At 48.9% G+C, this 19,725-nt stretch overlaps 2 protein-coding genes across 2 annotated transcripts in view; one reads left to right on the forward strand and one right to left on the reverse strand.

The window, feature by feature from the left end:
- Window positions 1–757: 757 nt before the first annotated feature.
- Window positions 758–3,168, reverse strand: GPR27 (G protein-coupled receptor 27). Its single transcript, XM_063347891.1, has one exon. It carries the CDS (start codon window positions 3,164–3,166, stop codon window positions 1,817–1,819), a length of 1,350 nt encoding a protein of 449 aa, XP_063203961.1. The 5' UTR covers window positions 3,167–3,168; the 3' UTR covers window positions 758–1,816.
- A 61-nt stretch (window positions 3,169–3,229) lies between these two features.
- Window positions 3,230–19,725, forward strand: part of EIF4E3 (eukaryotic translation initiation factor 4E family member 3) — a 35,712-nt gene continuing 19,216 nt past the window's right edge. Inside the window, exon 1 of the mRNA XM_063347892.1 lies at window positions 3,230–3,390. Within this exon, the coding sequence (XP_063203962.1) occupies window positions 3,230–3,390 (161 nt within the window). The remainder of the gene's footprint in view (window positions 3,391–19,725) is intronic.

Genomic DNA, 19,725 nt, shown 5'->3' on the forward strand with positions numbered 1-19,725 from the left:
GGCCGCTATGCCGAAAGCTCAAACTGCAAACTTCTCCTTATGCACGCGCTTCAAGAAATGTTGCCTCTCTGGTGTTCAGATCTGATTTGGGGTTAGAAACCAAGACATAAAACCAAACCAGAAGCCGGACATTTCATTCCCTGCCTCCATCTGAAGCTGCCGCCTCAGCCCTCTTCTGATCTAACTGTCACACGTCTCCTCGGTGCTCACTTCTGTCAGGACAACCATTTCTCAGTTGATGCCTAACAACTTTGCACTACTCTACAGAAATACTCTTAGCACAGACACGGATTTCTTCATGGAAATGGAGCTTTTCTCTGCCACCTTGCATGTGACTTGCTCCAGCACTGCTATGATCTGTGTTTGATAAATGTTATGTGATGCATCGGAAAGAAAGCACGGCAGGGACAGCTTCCTCTGAGATGGCTAAAAAGTTGTGTCAGGATCTTGCCATCAGACTGCCGGTTAAAATAGTTTCAGAGAAGTTTTTTTTGTAGGACAATAAAGCAGGTTAAAATGCCACACTTAATAAACGTAGATTACCCATTAAGAATATAGTTTAGAAATGAGTACAGTATTAACCAAGCCACCATGCTAAAAAACTGCTTTGCCAACTAAAATTAGCGATCCACAATTACGCACTTTTCTATCATTAACAGAGGAGCGATTAGCTAAAGCAGAAATTTGCTTTCAGTAGACACACAGAATTGTGCTATTTAAACCTGTTGCCCATCATGAACTTAAGTCTTCTTAAAAAATAGCTTTAGTCACTTTTATTGGTATAAACACCTAAATTGAGATCTGACAGCAAATAAGGATTGTGCTTGTCCATAATAACCTCAGCTGTGAAATCTACTCAGACACAAGACATACAACCTTCCACATACACAAGTTATTTGCCAGCAAAGCAGAATGCTGCCATTCTGAAACAATTACATACAGTAAAGGTTTTCAATATTTTATTAAAGAAAACAGTCAAAATGTACAAGTATTACCCAGGTTTGTAGATAACTTCCTATAAAGGCAGTAAAATATGAATTTCAATCTAGGTTTTAAAAACTGCTATAGTTGATTATTTTTAAAGTTGGTATTTTAAAATCACGTTTCACAAATAGTTCTGAAATATTACCAAATGAATAGTGCAACAAGAAAATTGAAATTAGTTCTACACTGTTTGCATGTCAAGCAAAAGTTATAAGTAACTGCTTCAAATACTCAAAACCATTTGAGAATGAATGAACCCAACAGCTCCCACCAAAAACTGACTTCTGACCACATTAGGAACATCCTCTTCTTGTTCTTCACTTAAAATCAAATAATAATAAAACAACACCTCTTGAGGTCATCAAAAATAACTTTAGTATAAAATTGTCTCGGCCCTTATCAAATATTACATGAGTAAAATTGTTAAGCCTTTATCAAAACAGACAGGAATAGGGAAAGAAAAAAAAAAAAGTCATGGCCTTAATCCGTATCTGTTGGAATCATGTCTAGAAACGTTAGAAGCAAGACCAGAAACTTGGAGCCCTGTTTAGTTTTTAAAAACCACACAATCACAAAGAAAAACAGCTTCTTACTGCCTAAGGTTTGGGGGTGTTCTGCTCAAGTACCTGTTCCCATAGACAGCAACCTTTTATGTTCTGAAGAGAGCATAAGCAAAATATAGAAAAATAAATAAAATAGCTTCTTACAGCCTAAGGTTTGGGTGCTGGGTGGCGGTTTAGTATGTCCCCCACAGGTCACACTCTCTTGAGATCATATGCAGAAACATGGAAAATGATATCCATCTTTCTTTTTCAGAAAGAGAAAAGCCCCCCTACATCCCAAAGCTCTTGAGATCACAAAGGATGGTGCCCTGGGTGCTCTGGATGCTTTGGCAGCATGGGAAGTGGGCTCGGAGACAGACCCTGAGCTCCTTGTTGAAGATGAAGCAGAGGATGGGGTTGACCCCTGCCTGGGCAAAAGTCATCCAGACGGAGGTGGTCAGGTAGACCTGGGGGATGGAGCTGGCCTTAATGAAGACCCGCAGGTAGCAGGCCACAATGTAGGGGGACCAGAGGAGCAGGAAGAGCAAGGTGATCATGTAGAACATCTTGCAGAGCCTTTTCTCCATCTTAAACTCCTCCAGCACCAGCAGCCTCTTGATCTGGCTGTGGGTGGCCTGCCTTATGCCCACGAGGGTGGGTGGTGTGGGCCCCCTGCCAAAGCCAGCCGTCCAGTTTGCAGCTGCTTGGCCGGTGGCTCCCGGCCCGTGGAAGGTCCAATTCTGGCTGATGGCCGGTACCAGCTGGGCCGGCTTCATCTTGCGGTGGCCGTGGATGAAGAAGAGCAGCTTGATGTAGACCAGGTGGGTGGCGGCGATGACAGCCGCCAGCATGAGCATGAAGCCCAGCGTGTCATTGGCCTTGACGTAGCGGTGCTCAAAGATGCACTGCTCCTCCTCCCGGATGAACTTGTAGGTGCCCACGTCGAAAACTGGGGGGAAGGCCATGGCCATGGAGAGGGTCCACACCATGCACACCACAGCCAGGCAGGTCCAGCCCGTCATGCGCTTGGCGTAGAAGCGGTGGTGGGCGATGGCCATATAGCGTGTGACCCCCACGCAGAAGAGCAGGAAGGCGGCGTGGAAGCAGAAGAGCACGGCCAGGAAGGCCAGCACCTTGCAGCTGAGGGGCCCGTGGGGCCAGGCGGCCCCACTGCGCACCGACAGCATGACGAAGGGGAAGCAGGCCAGCGAGCGGAGCCCGTCGGCCAGGCAGAGGTCCAGCAGCAGGTAGTACGGGGCGCGGTGCAGGTGCCGGTCCTTGAGGATGAGCCAGGCGAAGAGCACGTTGCCCGCCAGGCTCACGCAGAGGATCAAGCCCAGGGTGGCCAGCTTCAGCCCGGAGGCGCTCAGCAGGCCGCCGGCGCTGGGCAGGTGCGGGCTGCTGCTGCTCCCCAGCTCGCTGCTGTTCGCCATCGGTCCTTCCTCCTCCTCCTCCTCCTCGTCCTCCTCCTCCTCGGCGGCGCCGCGCAGGCAGGGCCGGGGTCTCAGCGCCGCGGCAGCGCGCCGGGGCCGAGGGCCGCGCCGTCCGCCGCCCCCATGCCCGCCGCCGCCGTCCCCCCCCCCGCCGCCGCCGCCGCCCCGGCGCCGCGGGGCGCTGCCGCCGCGCTCCCCGCGGGCCATGCGGCTCTCCCGCTCCGCGGCCGCGCTAGGGCCGCGCCCGGCGCCGCCGCCGCCCCATCGAAGATGGGGGATGCGCTGGGGGCGAGGCGCGGAGCGGCGCGGAGCCGCCCGCCCCCCCCCTTACCGCCGGCGAGCTGCCGCTGCTCCTCCGCGCCGGGCGAGGGGCCGGCCGAGCCTGCGCACAGCGGCGGCGGCTCTGCCCACCTCCCGCCGAGGACAATGGGGTAAATCCCCCTCCCTCCCTTCTTCCCTTCCCTCCTCCTCCTCCTCCTTCCCTCCGCCCTGCCTCCGCCCCCCGCGCAGCCCGGCCCCTGCGGAGCGCGGGGCTGAGTCAGGCGCGCAGCGGCGCGGAGCGGCGCGGAGGTCCCGCTGCCGCAGCGGGGCGCGGAGGGGAGCGGGGGGATGGTGGTGGGGTGCCGAGGTGGGGCTCGGAGGCATCCGGGGTGAGGGCGGCATCCCTGCGGCGGTGGGGTGGGGTGGGATGGGATGCGATGGGATAGGATGAGGTGCGGTGGGATGGGGTGGGGTGGGACGGGGTGCCGTGACTGGCCACTGCTGCCATTCCACTTCGGTGTGGCCTCAGAGAGCCCCCATGTCCCCTTCTGGAGGCGGAGCGGTGAAGCTGTTCAGAGCTTATGGAGCTGCTGTATGTATGTGTGACACAGGTGTGTATATGTCCATGCGCACACCTGTTCATACCTACCACATATATGTATCAGTCCAATACGTTAGCGATATACCTGTGTCACAGTCACCAGTGTGCTTTTGCTTGACTTGGTCTAGCAAACGCCAATTTGTTTGCGAACTGGGGGGGCAAGTCCAGTAGCACCTGTTGCAGTGGAGTGTCCAGGCGTGTGGTCCCTTGCTGGGCAGGGAGGTTTGCAGGGGAAGGAGGTTTGCGGCAAGCTCGCGTGGCAAATGTTTGAGTGTCAACATGGAGGAAAAGCTGCCTTTGCAAGTCGTGAGCCTGCCATGTGGGGTCTGACTGGGGTTCCAAAGAAGGCAGAACAGGAGGGGAGATGGCAAAATGTCCCCAACCCACATGGCTGCTTTCAGTGTTTCTGCGTTGTGCAGGCTTTACCGGCTCCCAGGCTCAGTTACACAGGACTCGTGGAGGGCTGGGCAGGTTTTTGTGAGCTGGGTAAAAACCTTTGGCCAGACTAGCACAGAGCTGCTGCTGTTGCACCCATACTGCTGGTGTGGGTTTGTAACGGGCAGTTTAATTAATGTAGGCCAGGGAGACGCAGATCCTTGTCCTCTGTCTCCCACTTTGTCATCCTTGTGTATGTAGGGCAAGGCCTCGCTGTGTGCTTGTAAGGCACGCACCATCACACGGCCCTGGGCTCGCTGGAGGTGCTAATGCAATTAGCGTACTATTACTGGGTTTCCTTCATGGCCTCTTGTGAAGGACATGTCTGAAATCCTTTTTGAGCATTCTATTAAAAACCATCAGTAAATTCAGCGTTATTCCAGAAATGATAGCAATTAAATTGTCTGCATTGGCCCCAAAAGCAGATGTCGGTGGAGCGGCTTTTGAGTGGATCTTGCTGGCTGGTTTCAGAAAGTCTCACTGGAAGTGGTGGGGGCCAGGCACCGACCTTGATCGTGCCACCAGACCTCCAGAACAGCTCTGCTGAACTCCTGGCATTTAAATGGTGGTGGAAACAAAACCAGACTTTTGGCCCAAAGATGTGTTGAGGGCAATCGGTATTGCACGCAGGAATTCGTTTGCCTGTGGATTTGCTTTGTATCTGTTATTTATTGCTAGTGTTAGGAGAGTAAAGAAATCCTGAGGAGGGGAGAAAAAAGAAGTAGCAGATAATTGAGGCTGCTTTTTGCTTCCTACCAGCACATCTGAGCTGTTTTCAGTTGTTAGGTTTCTCATTTGCACCGAAGTTCTACTGTGACAGAGAATTGCCCACGGGTTGTTCAGTGCTTTGTGCAATTTTCAAGGCGTTTCTCACGTTCGCACAGTGACTTGAGCACCGGGTGCGCCGTGTCCCCTCGCCAGCCCCGGCAGCGACGTCAGGAGCGGTGTCTCTCTGGAGGGGACACCGTGTACCTCGCTTGCCCCCGGAGCAACACGGGATGGCGTTAACAAGCTCTGCCGGGTAGGGTGCCAGCAGCCAAAGCGCTTTGCCAAGCACGAGTACGGGGATCGGTTGTCCTTGGGGGCGCCTGGCTTTTCGGAGGAGACCTTATGGCCCGTGTTAGCTCTCTGATCTCTGCCATCAAGTGAGCAAAAGGGAACAACACACCTGCTTCCCTCCTCCGCGCCTGCGGGTAGGGTTTCTCCTCTCCCTGAACGCTCGCCAGCGCAGCTGAGCTGGCTCAGGAGCCGCCGTAATTCACTGCTATCTTGCCAGGCCAGCAGCAAATTGCTAGCTCATCTTTCTCCCACCTGTAGCGAGGAGAGAACCGGCAGGGAATGGTGTTTTTCATCCATCTTCCCAGGCCTGATGGGGCTGCTATGTAGTGCTACAGGCAGTGCGAGCCAGGAATTTGGGGCCAGCTTCCTTGCGGGGCTGGCTGAGAGGTGCGATGCTAAAGGACCAGCCAAAAGGGACGGGGAAAATGCGGGGCAGGCGGGGTCAGGGGGGGTAACAGCCTGCATGTGAGCAGGCTCCTCGCCTCCCACAGGGACTGACATGGGGTTAGACCCGCCAGGATAACTCTGCCTGCTGCTTACACCCCAGCCCTTGTTCTGATCTCCATGCCGGGGAAGAGCCCCCCCCCACCCCATCCGGGTGCCGCGTCAGGCAGGGCAATGCCTGCATCTCAGGGTGCTTCACCTTGTCTTTGCATCAGGCCCAGCTGGTTCAACCAAGTTCCTTGCCCAGGCTCAGTCTCAGTTTGGGCATTAGGACAGTGCCACCTTTACAGTGTTTGACTAAAAAATGAGAAAGAGGGTATTTTGTAACCCCACTGCTGTTACGGAGCTGCTCCGGGAGCTCTTCCAGCCCACAGGGACTGTGGTGCCCAGGGAGATGTCCACCGTTAAGATGTACTGGGTGTATGTTGATTTGGGCATAGCCGGACAAAAGCCGGATCCATCGCAGCCGTCACGGGGAACAGGTAATTTCCAGAGATTGTAATGAGCGTGTTAAGCTATTTCCCTTTCTTACTTCAATCACTTTCACAAAATGAGTTTAATGAAGAGCTATTCTGTGCTTACAAAATGGTGCTGCACAAGCTAGATGGATTCCTCTGACCTTTCAGTGTGCTTTACTTGAATTGGCTGCCTCTTCATGTTCTCCGCTTGCTGCCTCAAACAGCAAAGACAGCTGAAATACCGACTCTTACAGAAAATACTGTGGCATATTGCCTTCTTTCCACCAGCCACTGGTATTCTTCCCAAAGCCTTAGCTATTTATTATCGGTGGTGTTATTTGTGTTCTTGTGTCTGGGAGCTCTGGAAGGAGAAGCGTCCTGTAGCCTTGGTACTACTGTAGTAGAAATCAGTGTTATCTCTGGCATGACATAAGGAAAGAAGTAGGAAATGTCTGGATGTGCCTGAAGGACAAACCCAGAGCCCTTCCATGGCCGAGATGCCACTGGGAAGCAGGACAGGTGAGAGCAGTCAGCCAAAACAATTTTGCCGTCACAGAAAATTCAGGCAAGGAAGAGTTTTCAGGCTTAGTCATCAAGGAGCTGGAAAGGTCAGTCTGGAGCAGGAAGGGGTAACGGAGGCTTGAGTCGGATGCTGGCTCGAAGATATGGACCCTCCTTCCCAGCTGCCTGTAATTCCCAGACAGTTCTCCGGATGACAGTCATTATTTGTGTTATCTTTGCACCTAACGGAGTGAGTCAGGGCCCAGGGTGCTACATAAGCAAAACAAAAAGCTGTCCCTTTGCCAAGGGAATTAAAAATCCAACTGTGCGATGGGAGAGAGAGCCGGTACGAACCCGAGAGGAGGGGGAGGGTGAACGAAGAGCGAGGCTGCAGCCTAGGGAATGGCATTGGCGTAACCGCGGCCATCACTCATCCCTGCGGAGGGAGGAGAGAGTGCAAGGAGATGGTGGGGGAGGTTTGTAGGTGTTTACAATGATCATGCTAATTGTGACAGTGACAGAACAGAAGATGACACATTAAGGTAATGTTTGTGCACCGGCTAACATGAAGACAGCGTGAGAAGTTTTAAGTCTGCAAAATTTACGGGTCTACCCAAAATAACTGCTTTGCACAGGAGTTGTGCTGGCCCTCTGTAGCCGGGTGCAGCCATGGAATGTGCCAGTGAAATGAAGACGGATTTAAACCAAGGCTGGAAAACCCTCACCCTATCTCTCGCTCGCCGAGTGTCCAGGTGTCGGGTCGGGGATGGGGCACTGGGAAGTGCCATCAGGCTGGGAAGAGCATGGGCACGCAGAGGCTGGATCTGCGCACAGCAAAGCACTAATGAAGCATTTTGGATGTGGTTTTGTTCACAGAAGTATTGGCACAGTCGGGCAAAAGGTACAGGTGAGACCGAAGTGGGTGAGAGCATTAATGTCACTGTTGAATCCCAATTTCCTGGATGGCAGCAGAGGATCTGCAGGCGAACAGTCACATAGCTGCAGCTCTCTGGCAGAGAGGTATCTGACAGCTAGCTATCACATTTTTCAAGGGCTTGTTCCTTGCTGTTTAATACTTCATATGCTCTCTTGGGGAGGGAGGAGAGAAGAACGGAGGAGTATATTTGGCACAGCAGGGAAGTGGACTCGGGTCTTTTCCATCCCTTAGTGCTGTGCTGTTGCAGAGGGAGAGAAAGCCTCCTTCCACAGCGGTACTAATCCTCCTCCACAGCGAGCTGAACGTTTTGAACTTGAACAACTCCTCTCATTTTTCCCCCATGTGATTGTGAGTCAGGCTGAGCTTCTCTATTCTTCTCCATAATTGAGTAGGAGATTATTTTGACTGGAAATAACCAGACGCAGGTATCATGGCTGTGAATGCCTCCGTGCATGGCACTTGCTGAAAGTTCTGTAGCCTTCTGCAAAGGGAGCTGGTCTTTAAAGGCCTTGCTCAATGAAGAGGGAAGAAAAGCAGAGGGGAAGAATAGCTCCTTCCTGCTCACTTCTATCACTGGCTCTGCTAAACTTAACCCGCTGAATTGTTGGTGACACGCTGTTCTTCAGAAGCGGCTCTTTTGTGGAGGAGCTCCCCTGTGACATGGGGAATAGCCGCAGTGAGACAGGAAACATCCCTGATACAACGGCTCTCTGCAGGAGCTACAGCAATTCCAGTCCCACGGACATGCTGAGAAAGTTAGGAAAAGCCATTCCTCTAAAGTCTCCAGGGGAACGTCCCCAGGCACACATCAGGGTGCGTGGCTTCCTCCACCGCTGTGGCCAGATGCCATGCCCTGCTGGTCCCGGCTCTCGGTGGGCACCAGGGAGGGGGCTGCAGCCCCTCCTCAGGGCTGAGTTTTAGCTCGGGCTCATCCTACTAGCAAAGCTGGATACTAAGGAGCATTTCACAAGATCGGGCTTTCTCCAGTTTAGACGTAAGTGGGATTTCTTCAGGCTATTAAACCAGCGTGCTGCCAGCTAGCCAGCCCCAGAAGTTTTATCTGTGTTGTAGCAACCTCAAGCCATTGCTGTTCTGCTTGTGCATCTCATGTCTCAGCTGCTTACTGAGGAGCTAATGAGCTTTTGGAGATACATGGGTGCTATAAACTCCTTAGGCCGGAGATAAGCAGCTTATTGCCTTTCAGAGCCCTGCCAGCCCTTGGCTCTGCCGCTGTGGTGCTTCTCCGGCCCGAAGTTCTTCGTTAGCAGGATGGGTTATAATGTCTTGCAGTAAATAAGTGTATTCCTAATTACACACATACATGCGTGTGCTGCAGCCGTCTCCATGGGCTGAGGACAAACAGGCAACAACAGGCTTTACACACTGCGTAAAGTGTCTCCCTGCACGACCGACTTCAGCCCTCGCAAACCGCCTTCCCCGCAGAGGGGCTGCGCCATCTCCTCGGTACAGGAGGAATCCACCACCCTCCTCGAGGTCAAATGGCCTTGGGCACCCAACAGCAAATTCACCATGGGCAGCGTGGGCAGCTTCAGGACAAAAGGTGGCTGTTTGGATTATGAAATAACTTATTTCCATTGCTATCCTTTCTCTTCTTTCAGATAGACCTGCTGTGAACACCTGACTAGAAAATTCACTGGGTAAAAGCAAAAAAAAAACAAGTGCACAACTGAAAGTTCACTTTCAAAGTCACTGTGAATGCAGGTTTTTACTTCCTTAGTATGAATTCAGCCCTTGCTGTTCTCCACTCGCTGTCTACAGTGTCTGCCATCAAAAGCAGTCCTGCTGCAGCTGGTCAACAGGCTGCAGTTGCTACTCTTACCAAAAGCCAAACAGAGCCTTCAAATAAATCTGCTTGGCTAGTCAAAGCATCTTCATCTTTATTTTGTATTTAAATTCCCCCTGCCTTTTCTATATTACCCAGGTAGAAATTAGCCCAACAGCGCTCTTTCAAGGAATAACTAGGAACATAATTTGGTAAGCACATCTCAAATTCTTGTTTAGTTGCTCTCCTTGGGACAGTTTTGGAATTAATCTAATAATCAGGGAAAGTTATTTGAGGTGCTGGAAGTAACATCTGATACCATCTTTTAACTTGAGGAAACAAAATCTGAAAGCTGGTTTCTTTGCTGTTCTATCGTCCTTATATATTACCATTCCTGTTGGTTTACACCCGTGCACAGCTCAGCCTGAAGCCAGAACTACTCTCTTCTTTTGGCACCCTGCAAAGGGATATCCCCTCCTTGCCTACAGCCCCACAGCTGGTTGAAATGAAAGGATGAGCAACGCGAAAAACCCTCAACGTGACTAAAACTGTGGGATTTAGCAACATCAGAGAGTCCATGAACACTGGTTGAATGCTAAATTCTTAGTCAAAGGGGCGTTGGAGCAGGATGATAACCCAGCAGCACGTGCCCGTGACCGAGGGCAGTGGTTTGGAGGTCAGCCCAAGGCTGTCCACCGCCGCTGCTGGAGCAGTTCAGTGCTACGTCGGGAATTCAAATCAAGCCATCACCAGATTCGTGTTCAAGGGCTGAAAGTCGCTAACTAACCCTTCTGTATTTAAATTACTTCTTCAACAAAGGTGTTCTCTCGTCATTTAATTTTGAACTATAGAAATAGCACGTAAAAAGGTTTTGCAGTTTCGAAGTGTTCGTGGGTCTCAACCAACTTTGTAGGCTAAGTAAGTAAAGCGTGAGAAACATTTTTTTACCGTACTATCCTATCATCTGAGCTTTTAAGGCAGGCTGATGAAAAGGAATCTATTATTTTAATAGCGCTTTCTCTCTGGTAAAAGGTCTTTCTAACTTACTGAAGCAGAGCTTGAAATAACAGATAAAAACTGGCAGAAAAGCTGTGATGTAGTTTGGAGCTAAGTGAAAATTGTGACCAAAATCTGAGCCTACTCAAACCCTGAGTTAAATGCCAAAATGCCCCAGGATTCCTCTGATCATCACGCAAGCTGTTAAAGATAACAAACAACTTATTTGTTTGGGGTTGGGTTGATTTTTTTGTTGTGTGTTCCTGTTGCGCGAAGGGTTTTTCTTTGGGAGGATTGGGTGGTTTCATTTTTTTTTTTTTTTTTTATTTATTTGGCCTTTTGCTCTTGCATTTTATCTAATAGAGTTCACTTCAGTGATGCAGATCCGATGAGGGAAAACCTCCCGGAGCTGTGTTAAACCTGAAATCTTCATACCTGGGAGGAGGACGGTATGGGCTTTGGGGAAGACCCAATAGATTTCACATTTTTTGTGGTCTGGAAGAAAATTATTGTGGTTAAATAGAAACAAAGCGTAGGGGGAGGAAAAAAAGACATTGGTTATGTGCATAGTACAAAAGCCTTGTAGAAAGCCTCTGTCTATCATTTGAATGCCAATTGAATTACCTTTACAATAAGGACATGACGACTGGGAGGACCGTGGAGAGCTGTATGGATTTCGTCCGTGCAACGCGTGAGCCCAGCCTGGCAAACAAACCTCATCTGCCAACTTCTGTAGGGCCATTTCCAGCTTTTCTTCTCGAAGGAGGGACCCGGCTCTGCTACCAAGAAATGAAGTGGGAATTTTGACATTGATTTCAAAACAGCTAAACTGAGCTCCATGAAAAGGGAGCGCTAGCATGCAATGCTGCTTTTCTTTTTTTCTTATTAATGTGACTAATTAAATGTTTGTATTTTTTAAGCACTAACTGGGTTTTGATGGTCGTTTAGAGACTTTGAGAAAGTCAATAATTTTGATGAAATAAGGCTGTAGACTCCAGAACAAAGTCCACATGGAATCCGTGATGTTGCTAGGATACAGCTATTAGTATTTTCAGTGGCTGGGGTATTTTTTTGGTGTGGTTTTTTTTTTTTTAATAGAGTCAGCCTAACCTCTCTTGCAAACAGTAGAAGAATACGTGACTGCCCGATCCCATTTACATGACACTTCCTCAGTTTACAGTAATGAAGCCAAACTCGACCCATTCGTTTCAGCCACTTTTGTTTGTGAAGAAGAAACGCAGAGAGTAATTTTGACCTGAGCTATAGGGAGCACATTTTATCTCAATCTTGATTTTATTAAATGATTCTCCCTGTGGGTGTTACATTGCTGAAGACAGTCTCCCTCTAGTGGTTTATTTCCAGAGGGGCCCTTGGCTTTACTGGCTTGGACGGGTACCAACTTTCATAGCGTGATGCCGAAAGTTGAATGACCCCTCTGAGCAGCATCAAGCTCATAATTTTTAAGAGGTGAGCATAAACCCTACAAAAATATTATTTTCTATGTTTTTTATATTTTAGAATTTATTTATTTTTTACAATATCAGTAATAGATAAGGCTTTCTATCTCAGGCTTACTCTGCTGTGCAGGCTGACATGGTTTGCTCAGTGTGTAGGATGTGGCTCTTGCACATTGTTTCCTTCAGCTGCGAGCTGGGATGCCTGTAAAAAAAAAAAAAAGATCAGTATTTAAGCTCATGTTCCACATCAAAGCCGATGCCAGATGTGGTGCCAATAACAGTCTTTTCGATTTAATGTAACACAGAATAGCATTGTGGATGATGCTATTTTGGGATGCCCGTGTTTGAGGAAGCAATATCTAAGTGAAAAACTCTGCAGATATTTTACTGGGAAATCAGGAAAAGCAAGCTGTTTGGAGTTTGTTTTCTGACATATAAGTTAGATTTGAAGTCTGTTGGGTTTCTTGCATTTATGCCCCTCACCTCACCTTTGCTGGGTGCCTCTTTCTTTAGCACCTAAAATAATTCCAGTGCCTTACAAGCGTGGGGAACGGGAAGCGGGAGAGATGAAAGCAGAAGCCTAGTATCCAAAGCCAGGTAAGAAATTCAAGTCTCCTGATAGCCGATGCAGGGACTGGATGCTGAGTCAAGCCCGTTCAGCTCTCCGAAGATGGCTAGGTGAAGAAGAAAGGTCTAATCTAAAGCATATGGAAGTCAATACATGCCTTTACTTAACTGTAAAGGGCTTTGGATGAGGCTGAGCCGTCCTTCACAAGCGATGGTAACCAGAGAGCTGTGATTCTGCACTGCATCAGGGAGCCTGGAGAGACTGATGTCTTTCCAGCTGGCACACTGATCTGAGGTAGGTAGAGGACCAGTACTGCCTTCTTCATCTTCACATCTGGCAGAAGTCCGTCCTGTGGTATCCCAGAGGAGATATTTGGCCTTGTTTTTTCCTTTATAAACTGTAATAGAGAGAAATCTTGGAGAAATTCAGGACCTGCCCCAGAAGAGAGCAAACTCCCCTTCCGTTTGCACAGGCCCCTGACAGAGGCTGTGAGATCCCATCGCCTTCCCGTGACGCATTTTACGGCGTCTTCAGTTATGGAACAACTTTAAGGGTAAGGTTTTACTTTTGTTTGACTTTTACTTAATGCGCAGCTTCTATTGAGCAGTCAGGAGTCTTGATCCCTTGGGACACTGCTTGAAACACTTCCCTTTGGACGCTGCTCCATAAAAGCTGCCAAGCGATTCTGGTGATAGTGGTTTTGGAGCCAATTTTGTCTTTCATTTTTGTTTTCACTTTTCAGGCTGAAGTTTGCACCAGTGTCCTCACCAAAGGTGATTTGATTTTTGTTCATAACTTGAGCAAGAAGTATTTCATTAATTTTGTTTACATAAAGAATATGTATTTACTCCTAGAATGTGGAACAAAAGTCTTGTACTTTTTAACAGCTCCACAGCTAAAAGAGCAGATGTATAAGTGCAGTATGCGCATCGGTGCCTCTGGGATTTATTCTAACATCACTTACAGACAGTAAATTAATAGGAATCCTATGTTTACAAGGACACTTAGTGTTGTGGACAGTTAGGAGATGGCCATGAATGCATGAACTGCCTTTACTTTTATGTAATTGCATAGATTATTTTTTTTTTAGGACTTGCACAACGCATATGTAGGAACTTTTTTCGTAAGGAAGGAAAAGATCTAGTTGAACTGCACTTCTTTGTTGGACCAGTGAATGCTTATGTCAACCGTACAAGCTAAGGAAAGGCTCCTCTGCTTTGAGAAGCTCCAAAGACTGACCCAAAAATGGTTTATCAATAGCAGATACCTCAGGGTCTCCTCCTGGCGCACGCTATTCCAGCCAACCAAGCGGGTCCTGCCAGAGTAAACTTCCAACAGCAAGCGGCGGTAGTACCTCCTGGCTCTCCCTGGCCTTGCATACCTTGTTTGACTTGGGTAGGTTCACGCATTTGAAGGAAGACTTCAATGAACGGGAGCTTGCAGCGAGCAGCAGTGCTCAGTACTGTGCATGAAACTTCCCGTCCCAGGCAGGACTGGACACCAGCCTGCGAGAAAAATAGCGGCAGCGAGCCAGTTTGTTTTTAACAAAACAAAGTTATGCAATATCATTTAGTTCTGACATGTTCCCAATATGCAGCAAATGAAGAACTCACTAAATACAGTATATCTCTGGCCATATCATTTGAATATAACTTGTTTCCATGACAACCTCCGCTTAACAGCTTGGCTGATATGAAATCATTCCTAGATGAGGGAGCTTTTGCCAAAAGCATTGGGATTCAGCACTTCTATATCGTGTTTTAGGTTTTAAAAAGCATTTATTTAAGCCTCTGGAAGCAAATATCAGATAAAATCCCTTCATCCTCACCTCTGCTTCGGCTCTCGCTTGATCAGTTTATCTTCCTGGGAACCTCTTCAGGGGCAGCTCATGTGTTACTTAATATGCTTCTGAAGTCCCAGGCAGTGTTTCAAGAGCAAGTGATCGTGACTCCAGCGTTCGGTAGAGAAAATACATTTCATGGCTGTTGGCTCAGCCTGCGAGGCAGCAGGGCAGCAGCTGGGCACAGCAGCCGAAGCTTGTGCTCCGGCTGTCCCTCAAGTCCACAAAAGTTTAGGCTCCAACCATCTCTGCCTGGGAGTAAAAAAGAGGAGCTTTGGCTAGAGAGAGGTCTAGCCCAACATTTCCCACGGTTCATTTTGTATCAGGAACACCGAACAAATAAAAACAGGTTATCTATTAGATGTCTCCTAAGGTGTCGTACCTATTGCCTCGGAAATAGCTGTGGAACGCTTCCAGGGTGGAAATGTTCCCCCTGGAAGTGGGGGGGAACCCCCCCCACCACCAGGACTGCTCATATGGTGCTTGTTCCCTTCCTCCCTTCCAGGTGCTGCAAGGCATTAGAGCATAGCTAAAATAAGCCTAATGCTTTCCTAATATTTCTTACATGCACAGGCATTGCAGTTGCCACAGTGATGGTACACAATTGTGGGTGGGAGAAAGGATGGTCCTGGCGGTTTTAAGAGGTAGTCGGCCCCTGCAAATCACTGCTTCTGCCCCTGCGAACCACCATCGGCCCCTGCGAACCACTGTGGCTCTATCTCGCGGGGATTCCCCGCGGGGGCTATGGGAAAAGCTACTGGAACAGGCAAATAACGTTTCAAGCATATGTAACGTACCCATTGCTGCCAAGATTTGGGGATCAGCAAGGATTCTAAGAGTAGCGGTTTAAATCTCAAGTAAAACCATGGGAAGAGTTATGAAGTATTCATTGTTTCTTCTGGCTATAATGTGCCTTCTTCAGCTCTAATGAGCCCCAGCGTGGAACAAGTCGGGCCCTTGCTGTGGCAAAGAGGTTCAGGTCCCTGCAGCTGGGTGCAGGCAAGCAGTGCCAGGAGCACACAGAATGGGGCAGAACTTTTTTTTTTCTTCCCACTTGATACCTGGGAAAATGTCACCTGTTACCCATCTGAAATCAGCTGAGCCAATCTACCGGCTGACTCCTGCTCTTGGCCTGCTTTATAAGGCCTTAGCAGAAAATTATGTGTTTTCCTGGAGAACTCCGCAAGCAAGAGGAGGATGTGGCTGGGAGAAGGCGTAAGGAATGGAGCCAGAAGCCCCTTCTATGGTGGTGAGCTTTAAGCAATTCCTCTCACCTTCACGGCATCTTGTAGCACAGGGCTGCACTGTAACACAGTTTGGTTGTGGTAAATCTGCTTGAGAAGGCGCAAAAGCACAGGAAAAGGCATCACCAGGGTTTCTTTAAAAAGAAATCTTCAGATACATGGCAAATATCAATGAAATACATTCTTAATTAAAGCCTTAGTATATCTTTCTAAAAGTGCTAATAGCTTCCTGGGATTTTTTTAAATCTCTGAACTGAGCTTATTCAAGGTGTGCTGGCAGCGCGTGGTAGCTAAGCAGAATCAGGATGCTGTTCTCACCATCACTTTTCCGTGTGAGATCCATCTCGGGAGACTTGTTTTTCTTCTGTATCACGACTTCTTAGAAATCTCTGTAGGCAAAGGGTGCGCCTAGTTCAATGCATCCTGTGATTGCCCTTCCTCCACAACCAGATTAATTTACTGTTAGTTGAGATTCCCGCGACGTACCTTGTGCCACTGTGAAGCCTGGTATTTACTGATGTAAACAAGAAATAAACGGAGGCTTTACACGTCTCATTTGGAATAACGATACAGGCTCTGCCGCCTGGCACTCGCTCCGTGTCTTGGAGGTGCGGGGGTCGTACTTCTATATGGTTCCTTGCAGCTCAGATTGTTTATAACAGAATAATTTGTTTTCCACCTGAGCTGTAATGTTTTAAAGGAGGAGCAGCTCTCTGATAATGGAATCTGGAGGTTTTCACTGAAGCGTCTGGTTCCCGACAGAGGCAGGTGCTGGTTCAAAGGCAGTTAGTTTTGGTCATACACTCTAGTGCGTTTGGCCTTATTTCCAGTGTGATGCTGCTGCTGCATGTCCAAAAATTAATATTGTGTTGGCAGCCTCAGTAGAGGACACCAAAAATGTATTAGGTGTGGAGGCTGTCAACTGCAGTCACGGAGGCAAGATGTGGCCCTTTAGGGCTGTAAGAAATTAGCACTCTCCTGCTGTCTTCTCCAGCTCTTCTGAGAAAATCTGTGCCTAGATACAGCCATTTATTGTGATGGGGTGTTTTTCACAATTAACATTTTTGGCAGGGTCACCATTAAAATAGAGAGAGAACTCTCGGAGTGGGCATACCAATGAATTTTTAGATTCCAGGCTCTCCCAACCGGTCATTATCTTGCCTTCTATTTAAAGAGGAGTAAATTAAATTGCAAGAGATGGTGCAACTAGTTTTCCAGATCTTATTTAATTTGGCTTAGCAGTTAGCATTTTCCATCTGCACAACATAATCATTAACTTTTTTTTCTTCATTGTCACTGTACAGACTGCTTTTTATGGGTGATCTCTGCCCTTTCTTACTGCTAGATTTTTATTTCTTTAAAGCAGTGTGTCGTCTTTATTGATTTTTCTTTTAGGATGAAGTATATATAAAATTATTCATCCTACTAAATGTGCTTGCGAGGAAACCTCTGTGATTCATGGTCTTTGATCCTGCTGTCACTTATGTGGGTGTTTAACTTTACTACTGTGCATAGTCCCACTGGGGAGAAGCTTAATTTAAAAAATACCATTATAAAAATAACGTGACCATTTTAGCACGTGTCCATGCTGGATTGTGAGGAACATCTCCCAGTAAAACCAAGCATGTAAATTAAACAGGCTGTAGAGAAGATGAGAAGACAGATGAATTATCCCCCCCCAAGGCTGGAAAGGTTCGTTGTTGTGTTATTGTCTCCGTCCATGGTCAGTTTGCATGGTACTCGCCCCTCCGTTTTGTGAATGTGCAAGGGTTTTGTGTCCTAAAACTTGGGGTTTTAGAGAGATTTAGTTTTCTGGTCAGCATTGCCAAGCTGAACTGAGCACGAAGGTTATTTTCTTCAGCAAGGCAGCCCCAGAGATGGGTCAGGTTTGTGGTGTGACCTGTGTGTGTGCAGAGAAGGGGCTGCCAGCAGCGCACTCGGTGTAGGACGGTGGCACTGGGTACCCTGCCCGCCCAAATGCCTTATGGCTGTGGATTCTTGTAAGGGTCTGAGGAAGCAGATCAATGCTTTCCCTCAATGCAGAGACATGGATGAGGCCAAGTGCGTGTGCTGGGCCTGGATAAGGGACCCTTTCTGGAGCCACCAGTGCCCTCAGATGGGCCCATCGCTGTCACCATCGGTGTGGCTCCCTCCTACCCTCCCCTGCCTGTCCCCCCCACCACCTCCGTATCCCTCCGGCCCCCTTGTCCCAGAGCATCTGTCCCTCCCCTGTCCCTCGTCCCCTTGCCCGAGTCCCGCTCACCCCCCTCCGTCAGCCCCCTCGCCCGGCTCCCCGTCCTCCCCCGCCCCACCGCAGCGTCCCTTGTCCCCTCCCCGCCCCCCGGCCCGCCCCTCGCCCCCCCGCCCCGGCCAGGGAGATGGCGCTCAGCCCCCCCGAGCGCCGCGGCGGCGAGCGGCGGGGCGGGCGGGCGGCCGAGCCGGCGGGGCTACCGCTCCACTCGCCCTGGACCTTCTGGCTGGACAAGTGAGTGGGGGCCGGGGGCGAGCAACAGTCCCGCGGGACGCACCGAGCCGGGCGAGGGAGCAGAAGGGGAAAAAGAAGGGGGAGAAGCCCTAAAAATCCGTCTGTGGAAAGCATCTCTGCGCTTTCTCTCTCCTTTTTTTTTTTTTTTCTTTTTTTTTTTTTTTTCCACTCGTGGAACGGGTTGGAGAAGGGGAAATTAATCTTGGGAAACCGGGCGATGCGAGGGAGCGGGGGATGCGGTGTCCCCTTCCCCTCGGGAAGCGGCGGCGTTTGCCGGGAGTTAGTTCGGGAAGCGGGTTTCTGACAAATGCTCTCGGTTTTGTGGTTGGACGGACACACGGGGATTGTGTGTTAAAACCACCGGGGGTGGCGTTTTAAACTCTAAATTTAGCCCTGGCGCTGGGCAGCCCCGGGGTGGGGGGGGGAAGGCGAAAGGTTGGGCTGTGCTGCTGCGGGGTGGGACGTGGCGGGGGTGTCCCAAACCGACCCGCGCCCCCCCCTGACCCGTCGGGTTTGGTGACTCTTGAATAGTCAGGTTTGACTCCTTTGACTCTTAAAACCGGAGGTGAGCTGTTTTGAAGGATTTGCTCCGATTTATGACCTAAGGGCAGCGTTCCCGCGGTGGGATTGCGTTTCGGGTTCTTGAAGCTGCAGCCTGTTGTGGAGAGCTGCCAGGGGAGCTCATCCCGTGGTGCGGACAGCCAGGCACCCAAGTCAAAACTGAAAGAGAAAGTTTAAAATCAGAGTTTGATATTAGGTTTCCAGTGCGTACTCTCTGGCATCTTGTTTTTAATCTTCTGCACCTCCCTTTTCTCAATTTTCTCTTGTATTTCTCCTCTCCTCCAACTCCAGAAGGAAAGTTTTTTTCCTTTATATGTCTTTCTGCCACTGAACATACTGCCTTGTTTGTAACTTTTCAGCTCATGACAGAGAAATAGCAAAAAAAAAACCAACACAAACTGTTGAAAGCACACAAATATTCTCAGGTCCTGCAAATCAAACCTTAAAAAAAACCCCACGAGCTATTTCTGGTTAATCCTTTTGAACTCAGGATGTAGTTATGGTCGGGTTCAGGATCTGAGTTGTGTTTTCTGTTTGTTTTTAAAAAGCACCATTTGAACTGGTCTTTAAGCAAGCTACATCCAGATCTGTTTGTTTACACAAGCCATGTGGAGATAAGCACGTTTGTCTTTTATAATCAACATCGGAAGTTAAAATCCATTTCAAGTTCCTGAGTTGCATCGTGCTATTTTTTCCCCCCATGTCTTGGTTCCACTGTAATTTAGACTCTTAAAATTCAGTTATTTTATTGGTTTTTTTTCTTTTTCTTCTTTCTGATCACATATAAGTGCATTTCATTAGGTAGCATTGTTATTCCTTAACTTATGAAACCGAGAGTGTATATATGAGGGAAAGAAAACAACGACCAGTGGGACGTTATATACACAAAACTGTGTTTTGCTTACCAGCAGCAGGGATAGAATAATGGCAGGGAACAAGAATGACAGCAGCCAAGGCATTTTTCATACACTTAAAAAACAGTTAAGGCATTAAAAAGCACACAAGAGATGCACCCGTGAACTTCATTCACTGCAGCGTGTGGAGGTTCCTGTCTCTCTACAGCGTCCTGCAGAAGGGGCTGTGACATTTAGCAGTGCGCCCACGCGGATTTGATGGAGGGATCGCTGCTTAGGTTT

Source organism: Chroicocephalus ridibundus, chromosome 10 (assembly GCF_963924245.1).
Source record: "Chroicocephalus ridibundus chromosome 10, bChrRid1.1, whole genome shotgun sequence".
NCBI lineage: Eukaryota > Metazoa > Chordata > Aves > Charadriiformes > Laridae > Chroicocephalus > Chroicocephalus ridibundus.